The sequence below is a fragment of the Gymnoscopelus braueri genome (genome assembly GCF_963280865.1).
Source record: "Gymnoscopelus braueri genome assembly, chromosome: 10".
NCBI lineage: Eukaryota > Metazoa > Chordata > Actinopteri > Myctophiformes > Myctophidae > Gymnoscopelus > Gymnoscopelus braueri.
Window position 1 is genome coordinate 52606492 of NC_137611.1, and position 25979 is coordinate 52632470.

Genomic DNA, 25979 nt, shown 5'->3' on the forward strand with positions numbered 1-25979 from the left:
TAGTGGAGTAAAAGTACAATATTTGCCTCTGAGATGTAGTGGAGTAGAAGTAAAAGTATAGACAATTGGAAATACGCCGGTAAAGTAAAAGTACCTCAAAATTGTACTTAAGTACAGTACCTGAGTAAATGTACTTAGTTACTTTTCACCACTGAAATTAGGTATGAATGGTCTGGTGAGTCATGTGGTATGAGTATTACATACCGTTTAGTATTATTATATTATCGTTTACATACCGTTTGCCATTAGAGGTCTGGTGGAAGTCTTCATCCAGCATTTGACTGGAGAAAAAGACAGACATTTTACATGAACCACTCGAATCCCAGCATCCCTATTCTGGGGGGGGGGGGGGGGGGGGGACGTTTACCAAATATAGCAGATCTACAAGCTCACAACAGGACGCGTTGTGAGCTTGTAGATCTGCTATGCACTCCACTTTCAAATGAAATATTTTGCTTTGTTTCATGGTGCATTAAGTGATTATTATTATTTTTTGTCTTGTCAAAATAAGTGTTAAATAGCTCTATATTGTGATAGTAATATAGAGTGTTTATTCAGTAACAGGGGTCTCCCCGTCTTTCCAGCAGTTTAGTAAACAGAAAATCAATTTTCAGGGATACCAATTTAATCCAATCGGGAGAGCGAACTCAAACAGGATAAACAAGTTACAGTTAGAGTGATGACACCAAGAAACGAGCAAACAAAATTGGAACTGTAACAAGCTGATGAATGGGTACTATCTCCGGATCGGATGAATTATCGTACCCCACCTGAAAATGCATTTTCAGTCAACAGAGTAAACTGTGTGAAGACTGTAAAACACTTGACTCACGTGGTTGATAAACCTTTGCCCGGAGACGAAAACGTCAACAGCCACTTCAGATTGAGGAACACACAAGGACGAAGGGCATGGTACCCCACAATGTTGTCGGCCTCGTACGTAGGTGTGTCAAACTCCTGTTCCAACCATTCTGAAAAGAAATCAAGACATGTTCAAACATGGAATTTGTGAAAGAAGACCACATGTACACTGAATGTTGCCTTCTTCAATAGCAACCCTTCTGTCTTAGGGTACAAAGGTACATTTACGAGTACAGTACCTAAGTATAATTTTGAGGTACTTTTACTTTACTGGAGTATTTAAAAAAGTCATTTCAAAGACGCTTGTCAGATGAAAATGTTGATCTATGTATGACCTGTAGCTTTGGTTCTCAACCAGCTGGATCAGGGCCCACTTGGAAATCTCCACTTAACCCATTTAGACCTGAGGCCGATTCCAAAAACGCCTCCTAAATACTGACATAAGTTTTCTAAAATGACCAAATATCATTTTGGGGGTCCTGACATGAAAGTTTGAGCACCACTTATATAGCAACATACGTTTTTCAGAAACCTGTTAGGATTTAGAAGACATTAGTAGATGCGTTCCCGGATTTAATGGGTTAAAGGGATAGTTCACCCAAAAAGATGACTTTTCTATCAATTACACACGCCTTGAATTCATGGAGATTCTTCAGTTTATGTTGCATTCCTGAGCCAATAATTTGATGACTGGCGGAAAGCTGCTAATGTAACCGGTAGGAGCCGCCGGCGGTCATCAAATTATCGGCTTAGGAATGAATGCGACAAAAACTAAAGAATCTCCATGAATTCAAGTCTCCATGGGGTGTGTAATCGATAGAAAAAAGAAGTCTCACAAAGAAAAAAAAAAAGTAGGTGGAATCTACCTACCTTCGGAGGGCGTCCATGTTTTTTCCCTGCAGGAAGGCCAGGTTCTGTTCAGAGCCATGTGTTAGTTGGGGAGTTCAACATAACGCTGGTAGAAGTCCAGGGCAAGGCGTTTCTGGCAGGCATTTTCCCAGGCTTTCTGGCTGGAACGTGTGACTTAAAAAGTCATTACAGGCCATAGCTGTAGAAAGAGAAATGTGTGAATGAATATTCAACCAATTTGTTTCTCCATTAAAGTTATAAATCTCTGTGAGGATATTGCAAGTAGGCCCCCAAATAACTGGAAGAACACTAAGATTTTAACCCATTTAGACCGGGAAAGAATCGGTGTCATTTGTAGATTTCTTTGGCTATTCAAAAATAGCAGATATACAAGCTCATAGCGCAGCACCGAGTGCCGCACTATGAGCTTGTATATCTGCTAATCTTGAAAATCGTGAAAATGTGTGCAAATCTTTGTGTGTGTATATATACACAGTATGTTACTGGGAAATTGGAAAACCAGTGAAATTGAAAAAGGAGCGCTTGTTCCCCCCCCCCCCCCCTTCCCCCTTTGTTATCGATTAACTTTGATTGCGACTGGTGACGTTAATCGGTCTGGCCAGAAGTCGCTTTGATTGACGGTTCTAATTCTTGCAAATATGCCTAAACCTAACCTTAACCTCAGTAAAACTATGCCTAAACCTCACCTTAACCGCTTCATTATCCAACCTGTCATAGAATATTTCTCTCATATTATCCAGTTTATTTTCAGCGCTCCTCAGCGTTCCCCTCGCATCATAAGCCAGGTCTGCCTCGCATCAAAGCCCCGCCTCACGCCTAAAAACGACCATACCTTTCCAATTTCCCATGAATGCCAATCTCCCTGCGACATACATATATATATATATATATATATATATATATATACATACATATACATATACATATACATATACATATACATATACATATACATATACATACATATTTTTTTTAAAGCAAACATTTGTAACTCAAATCTTTGCTTCTGGGGATTCTACAAATGTCTTCTAAACCCCAACAGTTTTCTGAAAAACTTGTTACTATAGATCAGTGGTGCTCAAACTTTTTCATGTCAAGGTCAATTAGTTTTCATTGTGATACGGATAAATAGGGACTTATATCACGTCTGTTCCACTGACCCAAGTCAGAACACCATCGATTAATTGATTAAAAGAAAAGATGCTCTGAAAATGCAAGCAGTGCCCCCCCCCCTCCCTCTGACCACTTATCAGATGGGTGGGCTGCCAACACTTTCAACATTTCAAGCAGGCCCTGGTCCAGAAGTACATTACATTACAGTCATTTAGCAGATGCTTTTATCCAAAGCGACTCACAATAGGCTAAGTGCATTCAACATAGTTGGCAAGAAAACTACTAATCACCAGAAGTCTTTAAGTGCAGTCTCTTCTAAAACAAGCAACTAAGAGCATACCTAGCGCTACGGTAAAAGTGCAATATATCAGCTACCTACTTTCTTAAACAGATAAATATAAATAAATTGAGCAAGAGCTAAAACAAATAAGTGTATCAAATAAACAAGATCCAATAAAACAAGAGCTCGTACAAATAATTGACAACAAGTAGGCAAGGCTAAGAGGAAGGGTCAGGCTAGTGTTTCCTGAAGAGGTGGGTTTTCAGCCTGCGGCGAAAGATGGGCAGTGACTCTGGGGCCAGAACAGTACATTTACTCAAGTACTGTACACATGAGGATTTGTTTTACTTATACTGGAGTGTTTCCAATGTTCTACTCCACTACATCTTAGAGGCAAATATTGTACTTTTTACTCCACTACAATTATTTGAAAACTTGTTACTTTGTAGATTATACAGAACATGCATTTATTTGAAAATAGCCGATTTACATGCTCACAACATGTCGCAAAGTGACGCGTTGTGAGCTTGTAGGTCGGCTATTTTCAAAGCATTTTTATACGTTTGGAAACTTGCGAAATGGGACCTTATGCAAATACTTTTGTACTTTTACTCAGGTATTTTTTTTATACACGACTTTTATTTGTAACAGAGTATACTATGTCTACATTGTGGTAATAGTACTTAAGTCAAATTGTGAGTACTTATTCCACCACTGCAAACATTATGGAAACAATGTCCTACAAGTAGCCTAAATAATTAAAGACACTCTGTAATCTAACAGTGGGAAGCAACTTGACAAGATTTGAGTTAAACAAGTGATGGAATATAGACTGCCTCAAACTACACATTGAATCTAGCAAACACTGATATAATCCAAGATAAAGAACTTCAATACACCAAAGCATGGTAACAGGGGGTCTAGGACCCCTTACTATAGAGGTTAATTTTTACATTAACCACTTGAACCCTAGCATACCTATTCTTTTCATTCATTCATTTATGCCAAAAACAGACAATCTACAAGCTCCGCAATTCCTTGTGAGCTTGTAGATTGGCTATTTTCAGTGAAGAGGTTTGGTGTAGAAGGGGAAAAAAGAGCAAACCAAGTACAGAGCCACAGTTAAAGTTTAACAAGTATCGAAGGTAAGTGGCTAAAGTTGAAGACCCCTGCACTTAACATAATAATCAACACTTACATTGTCAGAAACACACACTGTTTGCTACACTTGTAATCCACAAACACACACACAGCAGCTGAAACAACTGAACTGGATCCCCAGTAATGGCAAACATTTTAACACCTGTGCACCACTCAATTAACATTCAATTAACACTCAATTAACGCTTAAAGGTAAACTAAAGACGCACAGTGGCAGGCAATTTTACACACACACACACACACACACACACACACACACACACACACACACACACACACAAATAAAAGCCATTCGAAATATATAAAAGAAAAAACATTTGTTGCTGTCTATCAAAATTATGGAAAAAACTTCAACAAAGTCTTCTGAAACAGTCACGGCCCCCTCACACATTAGAAGGACATGCTAATGCGGGAGGGGCCGTGATTGTTCCATTACTTTTGCATTCGTTTTTCATATCTTTTTTTTTAATGTTTATTTCATTTCAAAGTGAAATATCCCTTTAACAAACATGTTTTTTTTCTTTCTTTATGTTTAACTGCAGTAACTAAGTACATGTACTCAAGTACTGTACTTTAGTAAAATTTTGAGGTATTTTTACTTTATTTAAATATTTCCAATTTTCAATAGCCTACTTTTAATTCTACTCCACTACATCTCAGAGGCAAATATTGTACTTTTACTCCTCTACAATTATATGAATTATATTACTTGATTTACTAGTTACTTTGTAGATTTTGATTATTATTACAAAACATATACATTAACCACTTCAGGCCTATATACATTTTGGCCATTTGAAAATAGCCGATCTACAAGCTCACAATGTGTCGCGATGTGACACATTGTGAGCTTGTAGATCTGATATTTTCAAAAGATTTTCAGACATTGTATACATTTAAAAACCTGTGAAATGGGACATTCTGCACAATGAGCACTTTCTACTTTTGGTACTTTAAATACATTTTGATACCAATAATATGGTACTTTTACTCAAGTAAATTTTTTATTCCGGACTTTGACTTGTAACAGAGTACTTCTACATTGCAGTATTGATACTTTTACTTAAGTAAAACATTTGAGTACTTTTCCCACCACTGAACTGTTGTTAAACTTCTCCCTCTGCTCTGCACCTACTTGTGTGACTCATTCTTGTTTTTCATTGCATTATACTGCCATCTACTGGATTAATATGGTCACAGTGAGAACTTTCAGTGTTCACTCAAAGTGACTCAGATTCAGCACTTATCTTACAAATGTAATCATTCAGAAGGAGTTTTATCACATGACTGTGATTTACACTCTCTTATGACCTTTCTATTGCAATTCATCCTATTATTTAACCCGTTTATTCCATAATTCTATTTTAACAAGAAACGTCCGCCATGTTTGCTTGTCAGTACAGCCGCTAAATGTGTCCGGGTGACCCCGGGTGCAACACTGAACAGTCCCTCTAGAAACGTTTCTGTATGTGTTTTTCTGTCCTATGCAGTGGTGGAAAAAGTAATTATGTTTTACTTAAGTAAATGTGTTTAGATTTAGAAATACTCTTTTACAAGTAAAAGTCTGGAATTCACTAGTACAAAAGTATTGGTACCAAAAGTAGAAAGTACTCATTATGCAGAATGTCCCATTTCACAAGTTTTTGAAAATAGCCGATCTACAGGCAATGTGCATTGTGAGCTTGTAGATCGGCTATTTTCAAATGGCCGAAATGTATATAGGGCTGAAGTGGGTAATGTATGTTTTGTAATAATAATAATCAAAATCTACAAAGTAACTAGTAACTCTAGTTTTCATTTAACTGTAGTGGAGTAAAAGTATAATAGCCTAGTTGCCTCTGATATGTAGTGGAGTAAAAGTACTGAACATTGGAAATACTCCAGTAAAATAAAAATTCCTCAAAATTGTACATAAGTATATAAATAATGAAGATGGTTTATATAATTAGTTTATAATTAAGATGGTTTATATAATTAGTATTACTGGCTGAATTTTAAGTGTAAAAGAGATGAAGCAGAAAGCGGACTGGTTTCCACAGCATCTCTTCACTACATGAAAGAAAAACAACAAAAACACAGGCATTCATAAAAGAATGATTTAATAGAATTGTACTTCCTTCCATATTTTACATAAAAGATTATTTTTACACTCCCACATCCAGGCCTCGCATACTGATCAACTACTGACAACCTTTTACCACAGATAGACAGACAGATGCATATAAACAGACAGACATAGACAGACAAGATGTGAGACAGAGGCACAGTGAGTGAATCTCGCACATTAAGACATTTTTTTTAAGTTTTTACTAGAAATCAAACAATATAATTCCAAATCCTAATTCCGAATCAATCAAGCATCAATGAAACAATTTCATCTCGGTGACGTTCTTTTGTGACGAGCAGAGATGAAGAAAACATGGAGAGAGAAGAGGACAGCTCTTTTTGTTTTTTTATTTTCAGACATGATACGTACGTCCCTGGGTATATGTACGTATGTATGTCTGTACGATACAATACACTGTATCGTCAAATCACGAGCCGAGGTCGTGAAACTTCATTTTATTACATCTCTAAGTCTTTATGTGACCTGTCCTTGCGGTAGGGTGGAAACCTTGGATGTCCAAAGCCGTTCTAAAACAATAGCAGATCTACAAGCATAAAAAGTTGAAATATGGATACACAAGGTGTCTGCTCGACGGCAACAATACGTGACTTCAACCACTTAAACCCCATATGGTTAAGTGGAGTCCCTCAGGGCCCTCTTCTAGTAGCTTTTCTGTTTTCGCTCGACATTAAATATCTTTTGAAAATAGCAGATAAGCTTGTAGATCTGCTATTTTCTGCGAAGGTTTTCCCTCAGAATATTGGATCCTGGGGTTTAAGTGGTTAATGTACTCCTACCATGGAGTATAGTCAGACATGGGGTCAAAAGGTCAAGGTCAGTGTTGAGCCCACAGCTCAACTCTGCAAACCTCCAGGTTGACCTCGTTTTTTTTAAAGGTGCAGTAAGAGATATTTAGTTGTTCGGTCGTTGCTGTCGGGCAGAAACCTCAAATCTTTTCGTAAATTAATGCCCTACTTTGACGCACGCGAGTGTCTCGCAAAAATACCTGATCTACAAGCTCACAACGCTTTGCAATGTAATGCGTTGTGAGCTTGTAGATCGGGTATTTTTTGTTTTTTTGAGTGAAAGCATATGTGGTTAAGTGTGTCTATGGGTTGTATAAATACTGAAGCAATGCAAAGTATTAACAAGAGCTTGTGAATAAATAATAACTTATATAGTTCCATTGGAACACAGGTTATTGTTTTCCCATTTCCTGAAAAGTAACCGTTTTGGACATATAAAGGTACCCACCCGGCAGCCTCAAAGTTTTAAAAAGCTCTATATTGTGATCGTAATCATTGCTTAGAGTTCAGTAACGGGGTTCTCCCCTTCTCTCCAGCTTTTTAACCCATTAAGACCTGAGGCGATTCGTAAAAATGTTTTCTAAATCCTGACAGTTTAAAAACAAGATTTTTCAAAAAATAGCAGATCTACAAGCTCATAGCGCGGCCAAAGAAATCTAAAGTGACACAGATGCGTTCCAGGTATTAATGGGTTAATAAACAGAAAATACATTTTCAAGTCTGGATACCAATTTGAACCAAAATGGAAGAGATGAAACAAAACATATGAATTGGAACTGGTCTGGAACACTATGAAATTGAAGCTGACAAATGGGTTCGCTCTCCTGATTGGATAAAATTGGAGTCCCACCTGAAAATGTATTATCTGTTTATTGAAGAGCTGGAGAGACGGGGAAACCCCTGTTACTGAACGAACACTCTATAGCAACGATTACTATCACAATATAGAGCCGTAACTTTAACCAAATAATATCACTTACACCAACTTTAATGACTATGTTGAGGGTTTGAATCCCACGCCAAACAGGGCATGCACAAACTCTTACCCTCTTGCTGTAGCGCTGAAGAAGCACGGAAACCAGACAGTTTATTTGGGTTTCAGCCAATGAGAAAGCAGCATAGCTACACGCTGCTCTGTGTGGAGTCAGGAAGTTGACCTTTTGACCTCCTTAAAAAAAACACCTCCGAGAGGTGTGTCTGGCACTAAAAACACACACGCGTGTGCGTGCGCACGCGCGCACACACACACACACACACACACACACACACACACACACACACACACACACACACACACACACACACACACACACACACACACACACACACACACACACACACACACACACACACACACACACACACACACACACACACACACACACACACACACACAGCCTGTCAGCCATCGCTGTGGAAGCTACGGTTTTATGCCATGTCTTCCACACAAAACAGGACAGACAGACAGACAGACATTCAGGTAAACAGACAGACAGCTCAGTGATACAGGCTGTCCACAGCCAGGAACTATAATGATAACTATAAAGACGTAGTTTTAAAAAATGGTTCCAGTGGATGGGAGAGTCCACACACCACCAACCATAATGAACCATACAGTTATAGACGTCATTATAGCTATGGTTATTCATCACAACTATAACCAATGATACAGCTATAGACATCATTATAGTATAGCGTTGCTGTCGGGGTGGAAACCTTGCAAGTTTAAAAAAAAAAAAAAATGTTTTATTTTTCGAAACGATTTAAAGTAGGGAAAATAGCCGATCCTCAAGCTCGCATCGCGAGCCGTTGTGAGCTTGCGGATCGGCTATTTTCCACTACTTTTGTGTGACACTCTTGTATGATGAAGTAACGGCATTCATTTACGAAAAAACTAAACATAAAAAGTTGAAATATGGATACAAGGTTTCTGCCCGACTGCAACGATAGCCAACTACACATTAATTTGGCAGGTCCTTGAAATGAAAAAAAAAAAAAGTTTGAGAAACCAACTGCTTTATAGACTACGGTTAGAGCGCTTGGGGTGTGTATGAACGGCCCTGTAAAGCATGGTGTGTAATATAATGCATCGTCTGTAGACTAATTAATTAATTCATCAATTCATTAATTGAGGATTTCATCGTCTATAGACTCCGAAGGCGACAAAGCTGAAGAAGACGGTGATGCCCATCAGCGAGGCGGTGGCGGGCGCCGTGAAGACGTGGCGGTACTGGACGTGGCAGTACCACAACACGGCCAGCATGACCACGAACACTGGCACCATGAGGCTGCCCACGTTCAGCACCTGTGTGTGTGGAAAAGAAAAAGAACAGGAGACTGTATTTGCAACAGTTAAAATCACACTATCACCCAATTAACACATTGAGTGCCAAACACAAGAATCTTCGACCCTCGGCCATCGTGCAGACACCCTTTGTTTACATCCGGGTCCTCGTGGAGGCTTCTACAGCTCTAAACAGATCAGCGTAAACGGTAAGAAGTTAGAACGCTGGCACTGGATGTACCCTGTTTTAAAAAACCTCTGGCACTTGATGTGTTAAAAGCGCTAAAACGGAATAAACAGCAAAAAAAAGGCAAAGCTTGTTTCCTTTGTGGTCCCAGTATGTATGTAAACGTAAATCATAGTAGTTTATAATGGCATATGATTATATATTCTGTTTCACAAGACATGAAAATGCTATTTTGTTCTTGCCGCGAGCCACGCTGTTTCTGCGAGATGATTCTAGCAGGAGGGCAGTCTAGAGGGCGGGCCAAAGACTACAGCAACCGTAAGTCACTGATCACAAGACCCCAAAAGATCTCTGGTTTTAGGCTGTCCATAATGTGGAAAAGTAGTTCACCCAAAACATTTTTTATTTTCTATCAATAACACACCCCACAAAGCCTTGAATTCATGGAGATTTTCTTTGTTTTTGTCGCATTCCTGAGCCAATAATTTGATGACCAGCTAAGTCTGACTCTTTGAGTCTCCTACCGAGTCTCCTACTGACAGATTGGCTTGGGAATGCGGCAAAAACAAAAACAAATCTCCATGAATGTAAGGCTTCATTGGGTGTGTAATTGATAGAAAATAAGTAATTATTTGGGTGTAGGACTTCTTTAACACATCGACCGCCAGAGGTTAATCTCATAATGTACTCACCAGTGCCAAGGTGTTTTTTTTCTTTTTTTTCTTTTTTTCATGTCGCCATAGATCTTGTTAAAATCCTTAAGATTGAGCTCTACACGGTCTGTTTACATCCGCGAGATCTCCCTGTATCTCCCAGTGAAGATCGCGTGTCAAACGGGGTATCCATGTTGTAGTTAGAGTGGATTACGTTAAACAGTGAAATGCGAGGAGAAAAAACTACAGGAAGAGAATTGAGTTTCAGTTTCGTCTGTAGAATGGGAGCGGGCGTGATCGTCAAAACCGGATCCCAAATAATTCTATTTCCGGTCATCAAACCGGAAACGGAAGTGGATCAAAAAAAATCCGAAAGTGCACCCGGACCGCGCATGCGCGAAAAGACCGCAGCCCGTAGGGCTACGGTCTCGGCGCTTAACAGTTGGATTTAACGGACCGTAGGACTACGTTCTTGGCGGTTAATGTGTTAATGTTGAAAATGGGTGGCCGTCCCCTTTAACAAAAGGCACACGAGAGAATGAGCCATCTGTATCTAAGGGGCAGTCCAGGCAGGGGATGAGTTCATCGTAGTTCAATTAGCATTTAATTGAAGCCATGATTCAAGATCAGTTTGAAACTTTGGAAAGGAATTCATGGATTTCAGATCTGCTGAGCAGAGCATTCCACTGAGTAGCGGCTCGCGTAATAAAACACATTCTTACCCGTAAGGGTCCTGAACCTGGGTGGAGTACCTATGAGCATCTCTCACTATGGACAAGCTGAGCAGTGCTTTGGATAGCATGCTCGCACACAGGGCGACGTCCGCACTGTTTAAACCAACTATTGAGGTGCTCACTGCTCAAACGTCCTAGTGCGTAATTAGCACAAATAGCTTGGTTGAAACAATGTAAACATGGACTTCTCATAGTTGTAGTAATGAATATAAGTCGGGTTGTAAGTTATCGGGTTGTCACACACAATAAGGAGGATCAAATGACTAGCGCTCCTCTCCAAAAGTTGAACCGTTTCCAGCTTGAGCGCATCAGCGCATCTTTATCACATAGAAACACATGGAAGACTGCTGCCAACTCAGCAATCATACAGAAGTGAACTGATTTTGTACCCAACTTCTAAAAAAGTATTAACCCATTAAGACCTGGAACGCATCTATGTCACTTTTTGATTTGAGCTAAAAAAAAAATTGTATTACTTTACACTTTGGCTTTTCAAAAATAGCAGATATACAAGCTCATGGCGCGGCACCGAGTGCCGCGCTACGAGCTTGTAGATCTGCTATTTTTGAAAAATCGAGAAAATGTGTGCAAATTAATATATTTATATTCTTTCAAAGCGAACATTTTTAACTCAAATCTTTGCTTCTGGGGGGTCCCTGGAACAACATATTTTGAGATGGGGGTCCGCGGCCAAATACATACCATCTTGGGGGTCCTTGACATGAAAAAGTTTGAGAACCACTGATATAGAAACAGAAAACTGTAGGGATTTAGAATACATTTTGTAGAATCGCCCTCAGGTCTTAACACATTCCATGCCAGAGGTTAATATCATAATGTACTCACCAGTGCCAGCGTTTTATTGTTGTTTTTTTGTTTTTTTCATGTCGCCACAGACCTCGCTAAATAAGTTACAAGTGCGCGTTCATTTGGTTCTAAACACACAGAGGATCTGTGTGAAACGGCCAGCGAAAACCCTTTCCAAATACGAGCCGCCATCTTGAAGATACAGCGGTGAGCGCTAAACAGTGATCAGCGAGGAGAAAAACAACAACCGAGATAATCGAGTTTTAGACAGGATCCCAGACAGGAAGCGGATACGATCGAAAAAAAACGGAACCCGAATAATTCCGTTTCCGGTGGTGCTACCGGAAACGGAAGTGGATCAAAAATTTGTGCACTTTTTGTTCATTTCGAGAAAAACACCGGTTCGCGTAGATCTACGCGATTGGCACGTGGCGGCTTTAAATAGGTTCGCGTAGATCTACGCGATTGGCAGTCAATGTGTTAATGGCTTAATGAAAAAGGCGTTCTCTGTGGTCACGCCCCTTAGCCCATTTAGACCTGGAAAGCATCCGTGTCATTTTCGATCTTAGCTAATATAGCAACATCATAGGTTTTTCAGAAGATTTAGATGGTATTTCGTTGCTGTCGGGCACAAACCTCTTACCTCCATCTTCTAACTTGTTGTGTTTTTTCGTAAATCAATGCCCTACTTGATCATAGTGCAGCGTCACACAAAAAGTACCAAAAGTAGCAGATCGACAAGCTCTACTTTTGCTATTTTTCTATTTGAATCCTGAAATGTAACAGATTTGGATTTGGTTTCCACCCGACAGAGACGATTTGTAGAATCGGCCCTCGTGTCTATAAGGGTTAAGCAAGTATTTCGGGAACTATGCCGTTTAGAATCTTAAAAACCAAACACAATGAAAGATGGGGGGGAAACTCTCTCCTCCACTCCCGAGCCCATCCTAGGCTACTTGAAGTGATCAGAGGTTAAAAGAGGTTTTACCTGCTCCGAGGCCACGCCCACGCCGCCACCGGCTGGCCCCGCCCCGACGCCCCCCCGCGCCGCGTGCTGCGAGATGTAGCAGTGCAGCACGGCATTGTGGGTCAGATTGAGGGACTGCAGGCTCTGTCCGTCATCCTGCAGGAGCTGACCTTGATAGATGAGACGCACGCACTGTTCCTGACCTGAAAAATATGTTCTGTGCACACACGCGCGCGCGCACACACACACACACACACACACACACACACACACACACACAGCAGAGTCAAACTGTGTGAAGTGAAGAAGGTTTTCAACCTTTTCTGGATCAGGGCCCACTTGGAAATGGGGAAAGCGGTTGTGGCCCACCCATCGTTCATCTCTACTGTTCATTTAGACACTTCAGCTCAGGATGAAACATTACCATTTATTAACAATTTACCATGTATTGCATATAACCATTTAATGCAATATTATTATTTATTTTTTTATTATTTTTATCCCACGATTTTGTAACCCTATTTTTTACACCCAGTGCCAATTGTCTATGTAATCCTGGGCACTACACTCCCTCTGCCAACCTAGAGAGGCCAGGGCCGAGCTCATGCCTCCTTCAAAGCATGAGAGCCAACTGACCTTCTTGTCACCTGACAGGGGAGAGTTTCCCTGGTTGGACGTAGCGCGTGGAAGGAACACGTTATTCCAACCAGTTCCTTTCCCCTCCATCAGGCGCCCCGGCTGGCCAGGGGGAGGCAGTATAGTGACCAGGATTACTGCATGTTTTTGTGAACTACTACCCTAGGAGACACGGGGAGAACATGCAAACTCCACACAGAAAGGCCCTTTCACCAACCCCACCTAGGGTCATTTAATGCAATATTAACCATTTACTGCAATGACGTTGCATTCAGTTTGGCGGTGTGACTCTGCCCATGTGATATCACAGATTACCTGCGCAAGCATGACAGCATAAAATACAGTTTTACATGAACATGACATTGAACCCTCAATGCATAATTGAACTACCACATATCATAGTCATAGTACAATCCATAGAACCACTGAACAATCCACAGAATCAACCTATTATTAACAATATGAACTAAATGCCACAGGGAGGAGGCCAGGGAGGTGGAGGGAATTTGAAAACCAACAGCTGTACAACCGGCAATGACAGCTAGGCACGTAGAATGAACAGAGAACAGAGGCTGCTTAACTCTTTGACTGCCTTCGGAGAGCTCCGGTTTCTCTGGACGACGAGCAGTTATCCCCTTTGTGTTTGCCAACGGTCTGACACGCGATCATAATATATATATAAATGTTCAGTAGCCAGCGGGGGGGGGTACGTGCGTTATTGCCGGTATATGGTGCCTGCAGCCTGGTTGCGCGGGTGAAAACTACTTCACGACAGCTCGGCTCTGAAAACGTAACCCTTTGGGGGCTGGTACATGGATCGTCTTTGTTTACACACACGATCCGACGATGGATTATAATGGATATAACATTTCTGTGACCGGTTGAAAAGGTTATAAAACACGAAAATCGCTGGCACTGGGTGAGTATATTATGAATATACTCTGGCAGTCAAAGAGTTAAATGAACCGCCAGAGTTGCACTGTGGGAATGAGGGCGTGAGTGAGTTTGCTTGTAGCGAATGAGAACGGCGTGAGGTTGAATGTACTGACTTGTGGGAGTACGTAGCGAATGAATGAGGGGGGGGGGGGGGGGGGTCTGGGGAGAGTGAACGTAGCATATAAACCTCCTGCCTTCCGTGCCTACATGAACAATCGCTATTCGCTACGCTGAATTTAATTAGACCCGTTAATTACCTCTTGATGTATCCGATGGTGTCCTGCGGCGTGACCTGTGCCATTCTCTCCGTGTCGTTGAGGAACTTCAACCTCAGCACCATGTTCCGCTGCACCTCCGGGGCGGCGGCGGCTGGGTCCGGGGCGGCGGGACTCGAACCGTCTAGCAGGCTGGACGAGGACGAGGAGGCGGAGTCCCGATGCCTCACGCCGTCGTCTACTGGCCCGTCTCCCGTAAGGCTCTGCCTGGGGGTTGTGCCACGACCACGAAATGTTGCTCAACGATTAATTGTCACAATAATGATGTGTTTTGGCATTGAACATTGGAGCATATACATGAAAAATACATTTATTTGCTTTTGGATCACAGGGTAGATATGACAAATAAGTTAAAGGAGCACTTCACCCATTTTCAACCATTTTGGTCCTCACTAACGCTCATTATGAGATGGCATCATATCTGTCTACTCACTCTGTACATTGAAAAGTATTTTGATACAAAATACAAATACTGGGTCGAACAGTTTATCAAAATACAAAATATAAATACAGGTCAGAGAAATGTATTTGAGATACAAATACGTATTTTGTATTTTGAAATTACAAAATACGTATTTTGTTTTTTGAAAATACACAAAATTGTATTTTGTATTTTGAAAATACAAAATACGTATTTTGAAAATACAAAATAAGTATTTTGTATTTTGAAAATACACAAAATACATTTCATAAAAAATTATGAAATGATTAGTTATTTAATATATTGATTGCCAAATATTAAATCAATTGCCTGTCAGAATTTCTAAGAATAAATTGACCATACAAGCAGAGTGTTTTTGATGGTGTTTGGCTTTGGAGCACGCAGCCTAAATGTTTACCACTGTGAGTGAGAGCGCATGCCAGAGTTAACGTTATCATCAAAAACTAGACAATAACTATGGCATGAGACTGAATGCACAGCTGCCTCTACATCTGTACTTCAAAGCCTGCAAAACCACTCTGCCAGCCTAATAATAATAATGATTAGGAGAAATTCTAAGCAAATCAAAGTGCTATAACTGTATCAAACATCCACCACCACCAAATTAAATTGAACTGCATGCTGTATATACATAGCATCACAAATAATATTAGGCTTGTCTGACCATTTATGTGTTATGCAGTAATTTACAAAAGTAAACTATCTTTAATGCATAAGGAAACCAAACCTTGTGGCTGTGTTTGTCATATCCATGGACATGGTGAATAAAAAAGCTGCACTGCACAGAAGCCACAACTTGAACTTTATTTAGTAGATTATTTGGTAATCAATTCACAATCAAGTCAAAAACTGAAAGTCTGAAACTGACTCCACTATGCTGGCTTCAGTGGCTTGTGGGGGTCAGGTTTGTCAAAAATAAATACAAAATCACACCCAGTGTGAAGTGGGCGGTGTGGTCACAGTGGTCATCACAGTGATGGAAGTTCACTTAAAGAAAAGTAATATTGTGGACCAACCATTGTACACCCCTAACTTAAAAAAAAACATAAATGTGTTTTTTTCAAGTGCATAGTCCTAATTATAGGGCTATGCACATGTGTCATGTTTCACTAGCCAATCACAGTCCTGAATAGACTGTGATTGGCCAATCACGGTGCAGGGTTAGGGGGGTACACTGGTGGCCAATCACAGCGCAGGGTGGGGGGGTGCAATTTCCAAACCTCACATATAGGGGCGGTTTCACCGCCCAAAAATTGGCATGGACATATATTCCAGAAACACATAGGGCCTAGCCCTAAATGTGTAGCCTACTAGTGGACAAACATATTTATTTCCGTACTCATTAAATCAGTGTCTTACCTATTGTGAAAAAAAAGAAAAAACCTGGACACTGGAATTTCAATTACTGGGTATTATGAGAAACTGAGTCCACTATGCTGGCTTCAGTGGCTTGTGGGGGTCATGTTTGTCAAAACATACCTTACCTATTGTGAAAAAAAAGGGTTGAGTACTATCCGTGTTTTCTTCACACATTACACAAAAACAAAATTATGTTTTTTTTTGTTAAAACATTTTTCATCAGTCACAGACATGGTCAAGTCTTGCCATGGACACATTTGTCACATGTGTGTGGACACATTGACCCTGAGTTAAGTTAGTTGTTTTTGAGTACGACTAATTTCTCAAACAGTTCAGCTGATAATCTCCTTCTGTGAGGGCGGTTCACCATACCAGCAAAGGAGAAGAGCCGTTCAACTGGTGCAGATGATGGCAAAGTGGTGTTAAATCTCACAAAAAGTCTGATGTGAACTCTGTCTGTCTCAACTCAAGGCCCGCCCTACTCTGCCTCTCATTTGTGGTTCAATTTGAGGGTAAGCCAATCAGAGGCAGAGTAAAAGTGACATCACACATTGTGTGTGTGTGTGTGTGTGTGTGTGTGTGTGTTTGTTTGTTTTTCTCCTACAGTTTAAACCTGTGTAAATGTTTAAAACGTGTCAATTTGTGGGAAAAAAAAGAAAAGTATTTTATGTATTTCAAATACAGAAAATACTATTTGAAAAGTATTTGAAAGTATTTTGCTACAAATTACATTTAATTTTTTCCATCCCAGCCAAATACAAATTACAAAATACAAAAAAGTATTTCAAATACGTATTTCAAATACATGTATTTCAAATACTGCCCATCTCTGGTCTCAGGGCCGTGGACAGTTCAGAAACCTGCCTCCCAGAGACATCATCTGTTTTATTTTGTTTTTATTTTGTATTAATGCAAGAGCATAGAAACAGAATTCATTGCTCTTGCATTCATTTAAAAAAGTGTCAGTGGTACTGAACTGTCCACAGCCCTCTAGTCTCGCGTGGCCAGACTGTTGCCTCCCACAATTTTCAAATGTTTCCGGTCATACAGTCTGGGACTCGGAAGCTCTGATCATGATTAGAATATAAACCGGATGTGAAGCCTCCTCCCCACTTCCGTTTTTTCTTTACCATCGCGCAAATTTATCCTAATATAAATAGAAATCATCTAAGTGTATTTAGCTTGCTGCGTAACAGAAATGGAAATTAAAAAGTAAAATGTAAAGATATTTTAAAATATATTTTCGTGAACGGAAGTGCCAGTTTCCTCTCTCGGATTTCGGGAGTTGTAGTTCCAGACTCTATATAGCATTCAGAGATTGTGGAATAGTTGAGATGCGCGGATGGCCTCTCATGGTCATCCGAATCCACGGTACAAATTAATTATCCACCCGTTATCCAACCGCAATAATTATATTATCCAATTTTAATATCCGCATCAACCGTTTTTCCCGTATGTCAAAATATTATTATTTTCTGGTATTCCCCGTTAGTTTTAGTATTAGTTGTGCGATGCGATCACAAAATGCATTGATTTAGCCTATGGAATGTCGGTGCGGCATCCAACTGTGCGGCATCCAACTGTATGTTGGATGCCGCACATGCGGCATCCAACATACAGAGCGCACTGCTCTTCAGCGCAGCACAGCAGCACCGGTTAAAAAAAAAGAAAAAAGACGCACCGACATTCCATAGGCTAAATCAATGCATTTTGTGATCGCATCGCACAGAGGCTGCTCTACACACTCACACAGACACAAGCACGCAGAGATTTAGCTATTTTATGGATAGATATATTAGATGTCATTAATTTATTTACCGCAATAGTTCACCCGCGGTTTATCCGATATTAATTAATAATTATATTTGATTGACCCAAATCCACCCAAACTGCGGCAACCACGGCTAAAACCGCGATCCGCGCATCTCTACTGACTACGTGAGACTAACAGCCCTCCAAAGAGACACAGTGAATAGACAGAAACGGTGCCATGTTATAGTGAGCATCGGGTGAGGACCAATTATATGAAGATAAGGTTAAAAATGGGTGAAGCGGTCCTTTAAACATACAAAGAAATGACATATTTTATATTTTATACTTTCGAAATAAAAATAGTGAAAAGCTCACAGCATGTCACAATGCAACGCACTGTGAGCTTGTAGATCTGCTATTTCCACTATTTTAATTTGTAATGTTTGAAACGATTAAGCAAAATAATTGCTATCATCTCAAATAATTGTGACTAAGACAATTATGTAATAATGGAGACAGGCCTACGTGTGTGTGCGAGTGTGTGCATGTGTGTGTGTGTTGTGTGTGTGCGTGTGTGTGTGCGTGTGCGTGTCTACCTTCGTCCCTCTCCGTCAGCCTCCGCCTTTGCTTCGTCGCCAAGGGGCGGAGCTAGAGAGTCTGCCAGGGTTGCCACGGGAACCGCGGCATCTTCCGGCGTGGGGGCGGAGCTCGCAGAGGAAGAAGGGGCGGGCTCCGCGTGCAGCTCCGCGGTGTGAGTGGACAGCCAGGCCAGCACCAGGACCAGACCCACCAGTAGGAGGCCAAACAGCAGCGTGACCTCGTCCCCCACCCCCTCTATCACCGCCATGACCTTTGACCTCTCTGTGGTGACCTCACCGCCGCCCAACGCACGCTAAGGCACCTGGATGGACACACAGGCGCACACACGCACACGCACACAAACACACACACACACTTCGTAATTGACTAATCGGCCGATTATCGAAACGATCAGTGGTGGAAAAAGTACTCACATATTCTACTTAAGTAAAATCCTAAGTAAAAGTTAAGTAAAATACTGCAATGTAGAAATACTCTGTTACAAGTAAAAGACCTGTGTTCAAAATGTTACTTGAGTAAAAGTACAAAAGTACTGTCATAAAAATATAGTTAAAGTACCAAAAGTAAAAGTAGTAAAATGTTTGAAAATAGCAGATCTACAAGCTCACGACGCGTTGTGAGCTTGTAGATCGGCTATTTTCAGATAGTTTAGATTGGGCTAAAGTGGTTAATGTATGTTTTATAATGTAATAAGTTATATCTGCAAAGTAACTAGCAACTAAAGTTTTCTAATAATTGTAGAAAAGTACAATATTTGCCTCTGAGATGTAGTGGAGTACAAGTAAAAGTAGTAAAAGTACTTCCAGTAAAGTAAAAATAAGTGTACTTAAGTACAGTACTTGAGTACATGTACTTAGTTACTTTACACCACTGGAAACGATTGATCGGATTATGGCACTTATTTACCGTATACATTTTAAGTTATTTTATTTTATTCTAACTAACAAAAAATAAAGACAATAAAGACGAATCATTCATTCAAAAATACATATTTTATAACATTTTGCTCAGCTGCTGAATAGACTATTAAAATAAGACAAATAAAATCTAAATAAATAAAAGCCACCCATTCTGACTGCATTAATCTTATTATAGAATACACATTTGTCAGGCTAAAGGGTGACTGTACACTTTTAAAACTGAACTAGGTCATTTAAAAATAAATATCCAAGCCATATTGTTTGTTCTCGATCCTATAACGCTGCACGCAGGTACGTTGTTGTATTGGCTTAAATGTTAAAGTACAGTGGAAACTCCATCTTACAAATAGGCCTGTCGCAATTATTACATAATCGTCTAATTGCAATTATTGGAGATAATCGTCATAATTGTTTCCATGTTGAAAAATGATCATACAATTTCAACTTTGTGACGGGTTATATAAGCTATTTCTTTATTCTTTTAAATAAAAGTAATAAATGTGTCAGTAATTTCTTTGTATACATAATTTGTCATATCTGCCCTGTGAATTTTTTTATTATAAAGCCTAGTAAAATGCCAAACAGGAATGTAATAATTTGTGTTCATACGTTCAATGCCACAAACACACTTAAATCATTAATCGCAATTATTTGTATGACAATTACTCGTCAACTTAAGTGTTGTAATCGTGACAGCCCTACTTAAGATGACTGCAGGTAATCCTTTTATTTATGATGTTGAGAGGGCAAATGGCCTCAGACTTTAGACCATACATGAGCAACGTGCGGCCCGGGGGCCACATGCGGCCCCCACCTTCACTTAATGCGGCCCGCAGGTTAATATCCTAATAATGATATATTATTGATTTCAGCTGTTACAATTCCAAACATGCAAACATGACCCACTTTCATTACTTCAGTCTATATTTTAGTAGCTTAACAACCAGTATTAAAATTCTATAGTCTTTTTTTATGTCCAATGTATTTGTATTTAAGTTCATAAAGTTAACATAAGTATAACTAAATGCATTTGAAATTAAATAAAAATGATATTATCCAGGATTCCTATAGGCTCTATGCACAGCAGCCATATTAGCACTTCCTTCACATGTGTTACCAATGATACTAATGAAGGCTCTGTTCCATTTAGTCTAGGACAGTGGTTTCCACCATAGACATATAAAGGTAGACGCCTCCTCTGGCTCTGAAGCGTCGGCATCTCGGACGCACTTCCGCTTCCTCTATGCTTGTGGGGGGCAAGCTGGAAACTTCCGTGTGCGTCACAGAAGGGGGCGTTCGGTAGGCCAATCAGAGGCAGGTGGGGCGGGTCTTTTCTTAAGAGGCAGCCGCGCAGCAACTAGTCAGTTAGACGCGCTGTGATTGGCCAGTAGTTAACGCGATGTGATTGGTCAGTAGTCAAACAGCCCCGCGGAAGAGCCTTGTATTGAGATACAAGTCGCTCCAATGAACTGCAGAGGCCAATGAGGTATCTAGGTTTCTATATCTATGGTTTCACGACCCCCATAACTCTGAGAGTGTACAAACATTTGTACACTCTCAGAGTTACACATCCGTAAGGGGCCATTTGGAAGCCCATGAGGGTCCCTGGACCCCAACTTTAGACCCACTGGTGTAGCAGAGTGTTTCCAGTGAGCCAACATGCACACAATATCAGCACCCTGACTCTGTTTGACCAGAATGGAACAGAGCCTTCATTAGTATCATTGGTAACACCTGTGAATGTCTTCATAATACGGCTGCTGTGAATAGAGCCTATTGAAAAATAGCAAAAACAAATTCTGTATTCCAATTCAAAAATAGCAAAAAAAATCAGATCTACAAGCTCAAAACGCGTCGCACTGCGATGCGTTTTGAGCGTGTAGATCGGCTATTTTTGCTACATTTGTGTGACATAATGGCGGGGGAAAAAATCAAATACGGAGAGACAGTATATGCAATGTGGCCCTCTGGAGTGAGTGTGGAAATATAGTGGCCCTCTCCATCATCAAAGTTGCATCACCCCTGCTTTAGATGATGTTGGAAGCCATCTGCATAGGGCACCACCATATTTTGCTTTGCTGTCACTACCATAGTGTGCAACTGTGCATGTGCAGCTATCGGCAGATGGCAAAAGGCCAGACCGCACCAATGCAACTAGTCGCAACTCCTTGCAACAAAACAGTTTTAACCCATTAAGACCTGGGGACGATTCTACAGATGCCTGTTAAGGCCAGTTCAACTTCACACCAATGCAACTCCTTGCAACTGTCATTGATTGGGGCAGTGGTGGAAAAAGTAGTGAAATTCTTTACTTAAGTAAAAGTACCAATACTGAAATATAGTAGCCTGGTTCCAGACGAATCTGCCTTTGCAAAATTGCATGCACTTTAGCCCTCGGCAGATTAGGTCTGGCCCCCATCCATAGAGAATTTATTTCTCTCCCGCAGAGGTTGTGCGGGACCAATCAGGGCCCAGTATCCAAATGTGGGCGGGCTTATCACCTTATTTGGAGCAATGACGTACAAGGAAGCACTGCTCTGATTCGTTCGTACAAGGAAGCACTGCTCTGATTGGTTTAGGTCTAACCAATAGAGTCCGTTTGGATCTTTTTGTAACCGCCCCTTGGAAAAAAATCTATCGTTGATAGGGACCAGACTAATATCCACGCAGTGTGCTCATCGCGACGCGTTGTGAGCTTGTAGATCGGCTATTTTCAAATAGCCTATGTATAAAATAGGGCTAAAGTGGTTAATGTATGTTTTATAATGTAATAATTTATATCTTAAAAGTAACTAAAGTTTTCAAATAATTGAGTAAAAGTACAATATTTGCCTCTGAGATGTAGTGGAGTAGAAGTAAAAGTATTGGAAATACTCAAGTAAAGTACAAATACCTCAAAATTGTACAGTACTTGAGTAAATGTACTTAGTGACTTTACACCACTGCATTGGGGTTAATGGTTGCAAGGAGTTGCATTGGTGTGGACTGGCCTTTAGGGAAGAGATATGGCTCACTACTCCTAAGCTTAGTTACATTTAACGCTGGAAAAAACTATGGTTATGTGGAAAAACACCCACGATTAAATGGGAGAAAAGAAAAACCCTCCAGCGAGGGTTGTCGATTCGATTACTAAATTAGTTTGCAACTATTTAAATAATCGATTTGATTATGATTAATCGTTGCACCACTATAAAGAGATTTGGTGTGGACAGAAAAAAGCGGTCAAAATACAGAGCCAACTCAGGTCCAGTTGGGGGTGTCCCCAGAAGCATACATGGGCAACTGGCGGCCCGGGGGCCACATGCGGCCCCGCCTTCACTTAATGCGGCCCGCAGGTTAATATCGGAATACTGATAGATTATTGATTTCAGCTGTTACAATTCCAAACATGCAAACATGACCCGCTTTATAAGTAGCTTTATGACTAGTATAAACAATATATTGTCTATTTTATGTCCAATGTATTTGTATTTAAGTTTATAAAGTTAACAGTATAACTAAATGCATTTGAAATTAAATACAAATGTTACTTTTCAGGATTCCATTCAAAAATAGCAAAAAATAGCCGATCTACAAGCTAAAAACGCGTCGCAGTTTTCAGCTTGTAGATCGGCTATTTTTGCTACTTTTGTGTGACATAGAATGGCAAAAACAGTAAAAATACGGAGATAAGAGGTGCCCAACAGTATATGCAATGTGGCCCTCTGGAGTTTGGAAATGTGGCCCTCTCCATCATCAAAGTTGCCCACCCCTGATTTAAAAGGTAGGGTAAGTGATTTTCTTTGGTTAAAATAAGTGTTAAATAGCTCTATATGCTGATAGTACTCATTGCTACAGAGTGTGTGTTCAGTAACAGGAGTCAAATATTTGAATACATGTAATTTTTAAAGGGAACTTTTTAAATAAAATCTTTGCTTCATGGGGGTCCCTGGAACTAAATATTTTGAGATGGGGGTCCGTGGCCAAATACATATCATTTTGGGGGTCGTTGACATGAAAAGGTCAATAGTTTTTTCAGAAAACTGTTAGGATTTAGAAGACATTAGAATCCCATAGATCAAAGATTTGAGTTACAAATGTTCGCTTAAAAATATATATATATTCAAAGATTTGCACAAATGTTCACGATGTTTCAAAAATAGCAGATCTACAAGCTCATATGAGCATGGATTACATTTTTCCATTGTGGTTCTGTGTATTCAATTCATCAGATTCAGATCAATTCACCCTCAGGCCACGGGTCCCTTGACTCGAGGGGATTCTAAATGGACCCTCACAGGTCTGTTAGCTCTGAGTGTACAACATTTGGTTCCATTTGTCCTTCTGAAATTAAAGTTTGAGAACCACTGTCATTGGTGTAAAGTAACTAAGTAAATTTACTTTAAGTGCAATTTTGAGGTATGTTTTACTTTACTTGAGTATTTCCAATGTTCAATACTTTTACTTCTACTCCACTACATCTCAGAGGTAAATATTGCACTTTTTTCTCCACTATAATTATTTGAAAACTAGTTACTTGTTACTTTGTAGATTTTGATTATTATTACAAAACATACATTAACCACTTCAGCCCTATATACAAATTTCTACAAGCTCTCGATGCCACACATTGTGAGCTTGTAGATCTGCTATTTTCAAAAGATTTTCTAAAATGTCATACATTTGAAAACGTGTGAAATGGGACATGCTTCTTAATGAGTACTTTCTACTTTGGTACTTCCAAGTGCATCTTACCAATACTTTATTACTTTTAGTACATTAGTAAATGTTTTATTCCGGACATCTACTTGTAACCGAGTATTTACACATTGCAGTATTGATACTTTTAAATGTGAGTACTTTTTCCACCACTGGACATAATTATGTTTACTCATAATTCTGTGTAAACATGTTTCCATTCTGCTGTTTATATAGTTATTTATAGACGTGAAGTAGAAACCGGACAGTCAGACTGAAATATACCATGACGTTATGCTTTATAAAGGTTTATAAATATGATGTTATGTTGTGTACATACTGTAATATAAGCATATACACTGTACATTTGCATTATGTTTACATGGACGTCAATCTAACGTTAGTTCCACGGACTGTATGAACACTAAAATACTGATAATGACACTCAATGGAAACACAGCTGACGCTCATTAGAGTTAATTATGATAACAACGAATAACTTACTGTTCAGATAGAAAACATTCAGGCTCATAATAGTTGTGGTTAGCATTAGCATTAGCCACTCGCTCCTCTCTCTCTCAGCTGCTACTTTGTACTTCCTGGTTGCCGGTGGGACCGGATGTGACGCCGTCATGCCGATAAAGGACGTTTGGGAAATGTAGTTTCTTTTACATGTAGTTCATTTAGTGGTTGAAATTCCTTTGATGTGCTATTTTTTTTATGTAGTTCTTTTTCAATTTCTAAATTCAATAAGCTTTATTTGTCACATGTGTATGAACAGTGACACCAGACTATGCAACAGCATTATATAATACAAAACAAAAGAAAAGCAGCAGTGGAGTACATTTAATCATATCATAATATAATATAATATAATATATGGAAGATAGGAAGGCATGCCCCTCTGGTTATTCAATAATAATTTTACCCATTCTCTTAATAGTTGGAGACCAGTCTGTGATAGCCTGGTAAATTCTGTGACGTCACTAAAGACAGACAGACAGACAGACAGACAGACAGACAGAATGAAAATTAAGACCCATGAACTGATATTCATCAAGAATCTTTGATCAGATTAAAAAAAAGGAAATAAATAAACCTGCCAGCATCCAAGCTGAAAACAAACTGTAAGATGACTACTAATAGTGGAGCGGCTAAATGCTTTTTTCTGGCAGAATCTTTCAGTTGATTCAAAGATCCTTCTCCTACTGACAGGCTTGCTCTCTCTTGGTGCTCTGCTTCTTCAAACGGTCCCGCCTCCACCTTTATACCTGTTAGACCACACCTCTCGCCTCTTTCATTTGTCCTTGGTGACAGAACGTCTGGCTGCATTGGCCATGACCGTGTCCCTTGGGCGTGACCTCGTGGTCACCTAGAGCCAGTCAGTGTTCAAGGGCAAAGTGACTAAGGGACCGGGGGAAAACATTTGTAAATATAATACAGCGCAATTAATGTTACACAGAAAATAACAAGATGATGGTTTAAGTGCACAATAATTATACATTAAGCACCAATAAAATAGAAATTACAAAAAATAAGAAAACCCCCGTTT

General features: G+C 39.9%; 1 protein-coding gene across 1 annotated transcript; it reads right to left on the reverse strand.

The window, feature by feature from the left end:
• Positions 1-6367: 6367 nt before the first annotated feature.
• On the reverse strand, positions 6368-25037 carry tmub1 (transmembrane and ubiquitin-like domain containing 1). The gene is made up of 6 exons (XM_080440974.1): positions 24932-25037; positions 18827-19131; positions 14660-14884; positions 12852-13047; positions 8558-9503; positions 6368-8401 (listed from the first exon to the last, which is right to left on the reverse strand). The coding sequence occupies exons 2-5, from the start codon at positions 19075-19077 to the stop codon at positions 9336-9338; spliced, it is 840 nt and encodes a 279-aa protein (XP_080297100.1). The 5' UTR covers positions 19078-19131; positions 24932-25037; the 3' UTR covers positions 6368-8401; positions 8558-9335.
• Between the last annotated feature and the right edge of the window lie 942 nt (positions 25038-25979).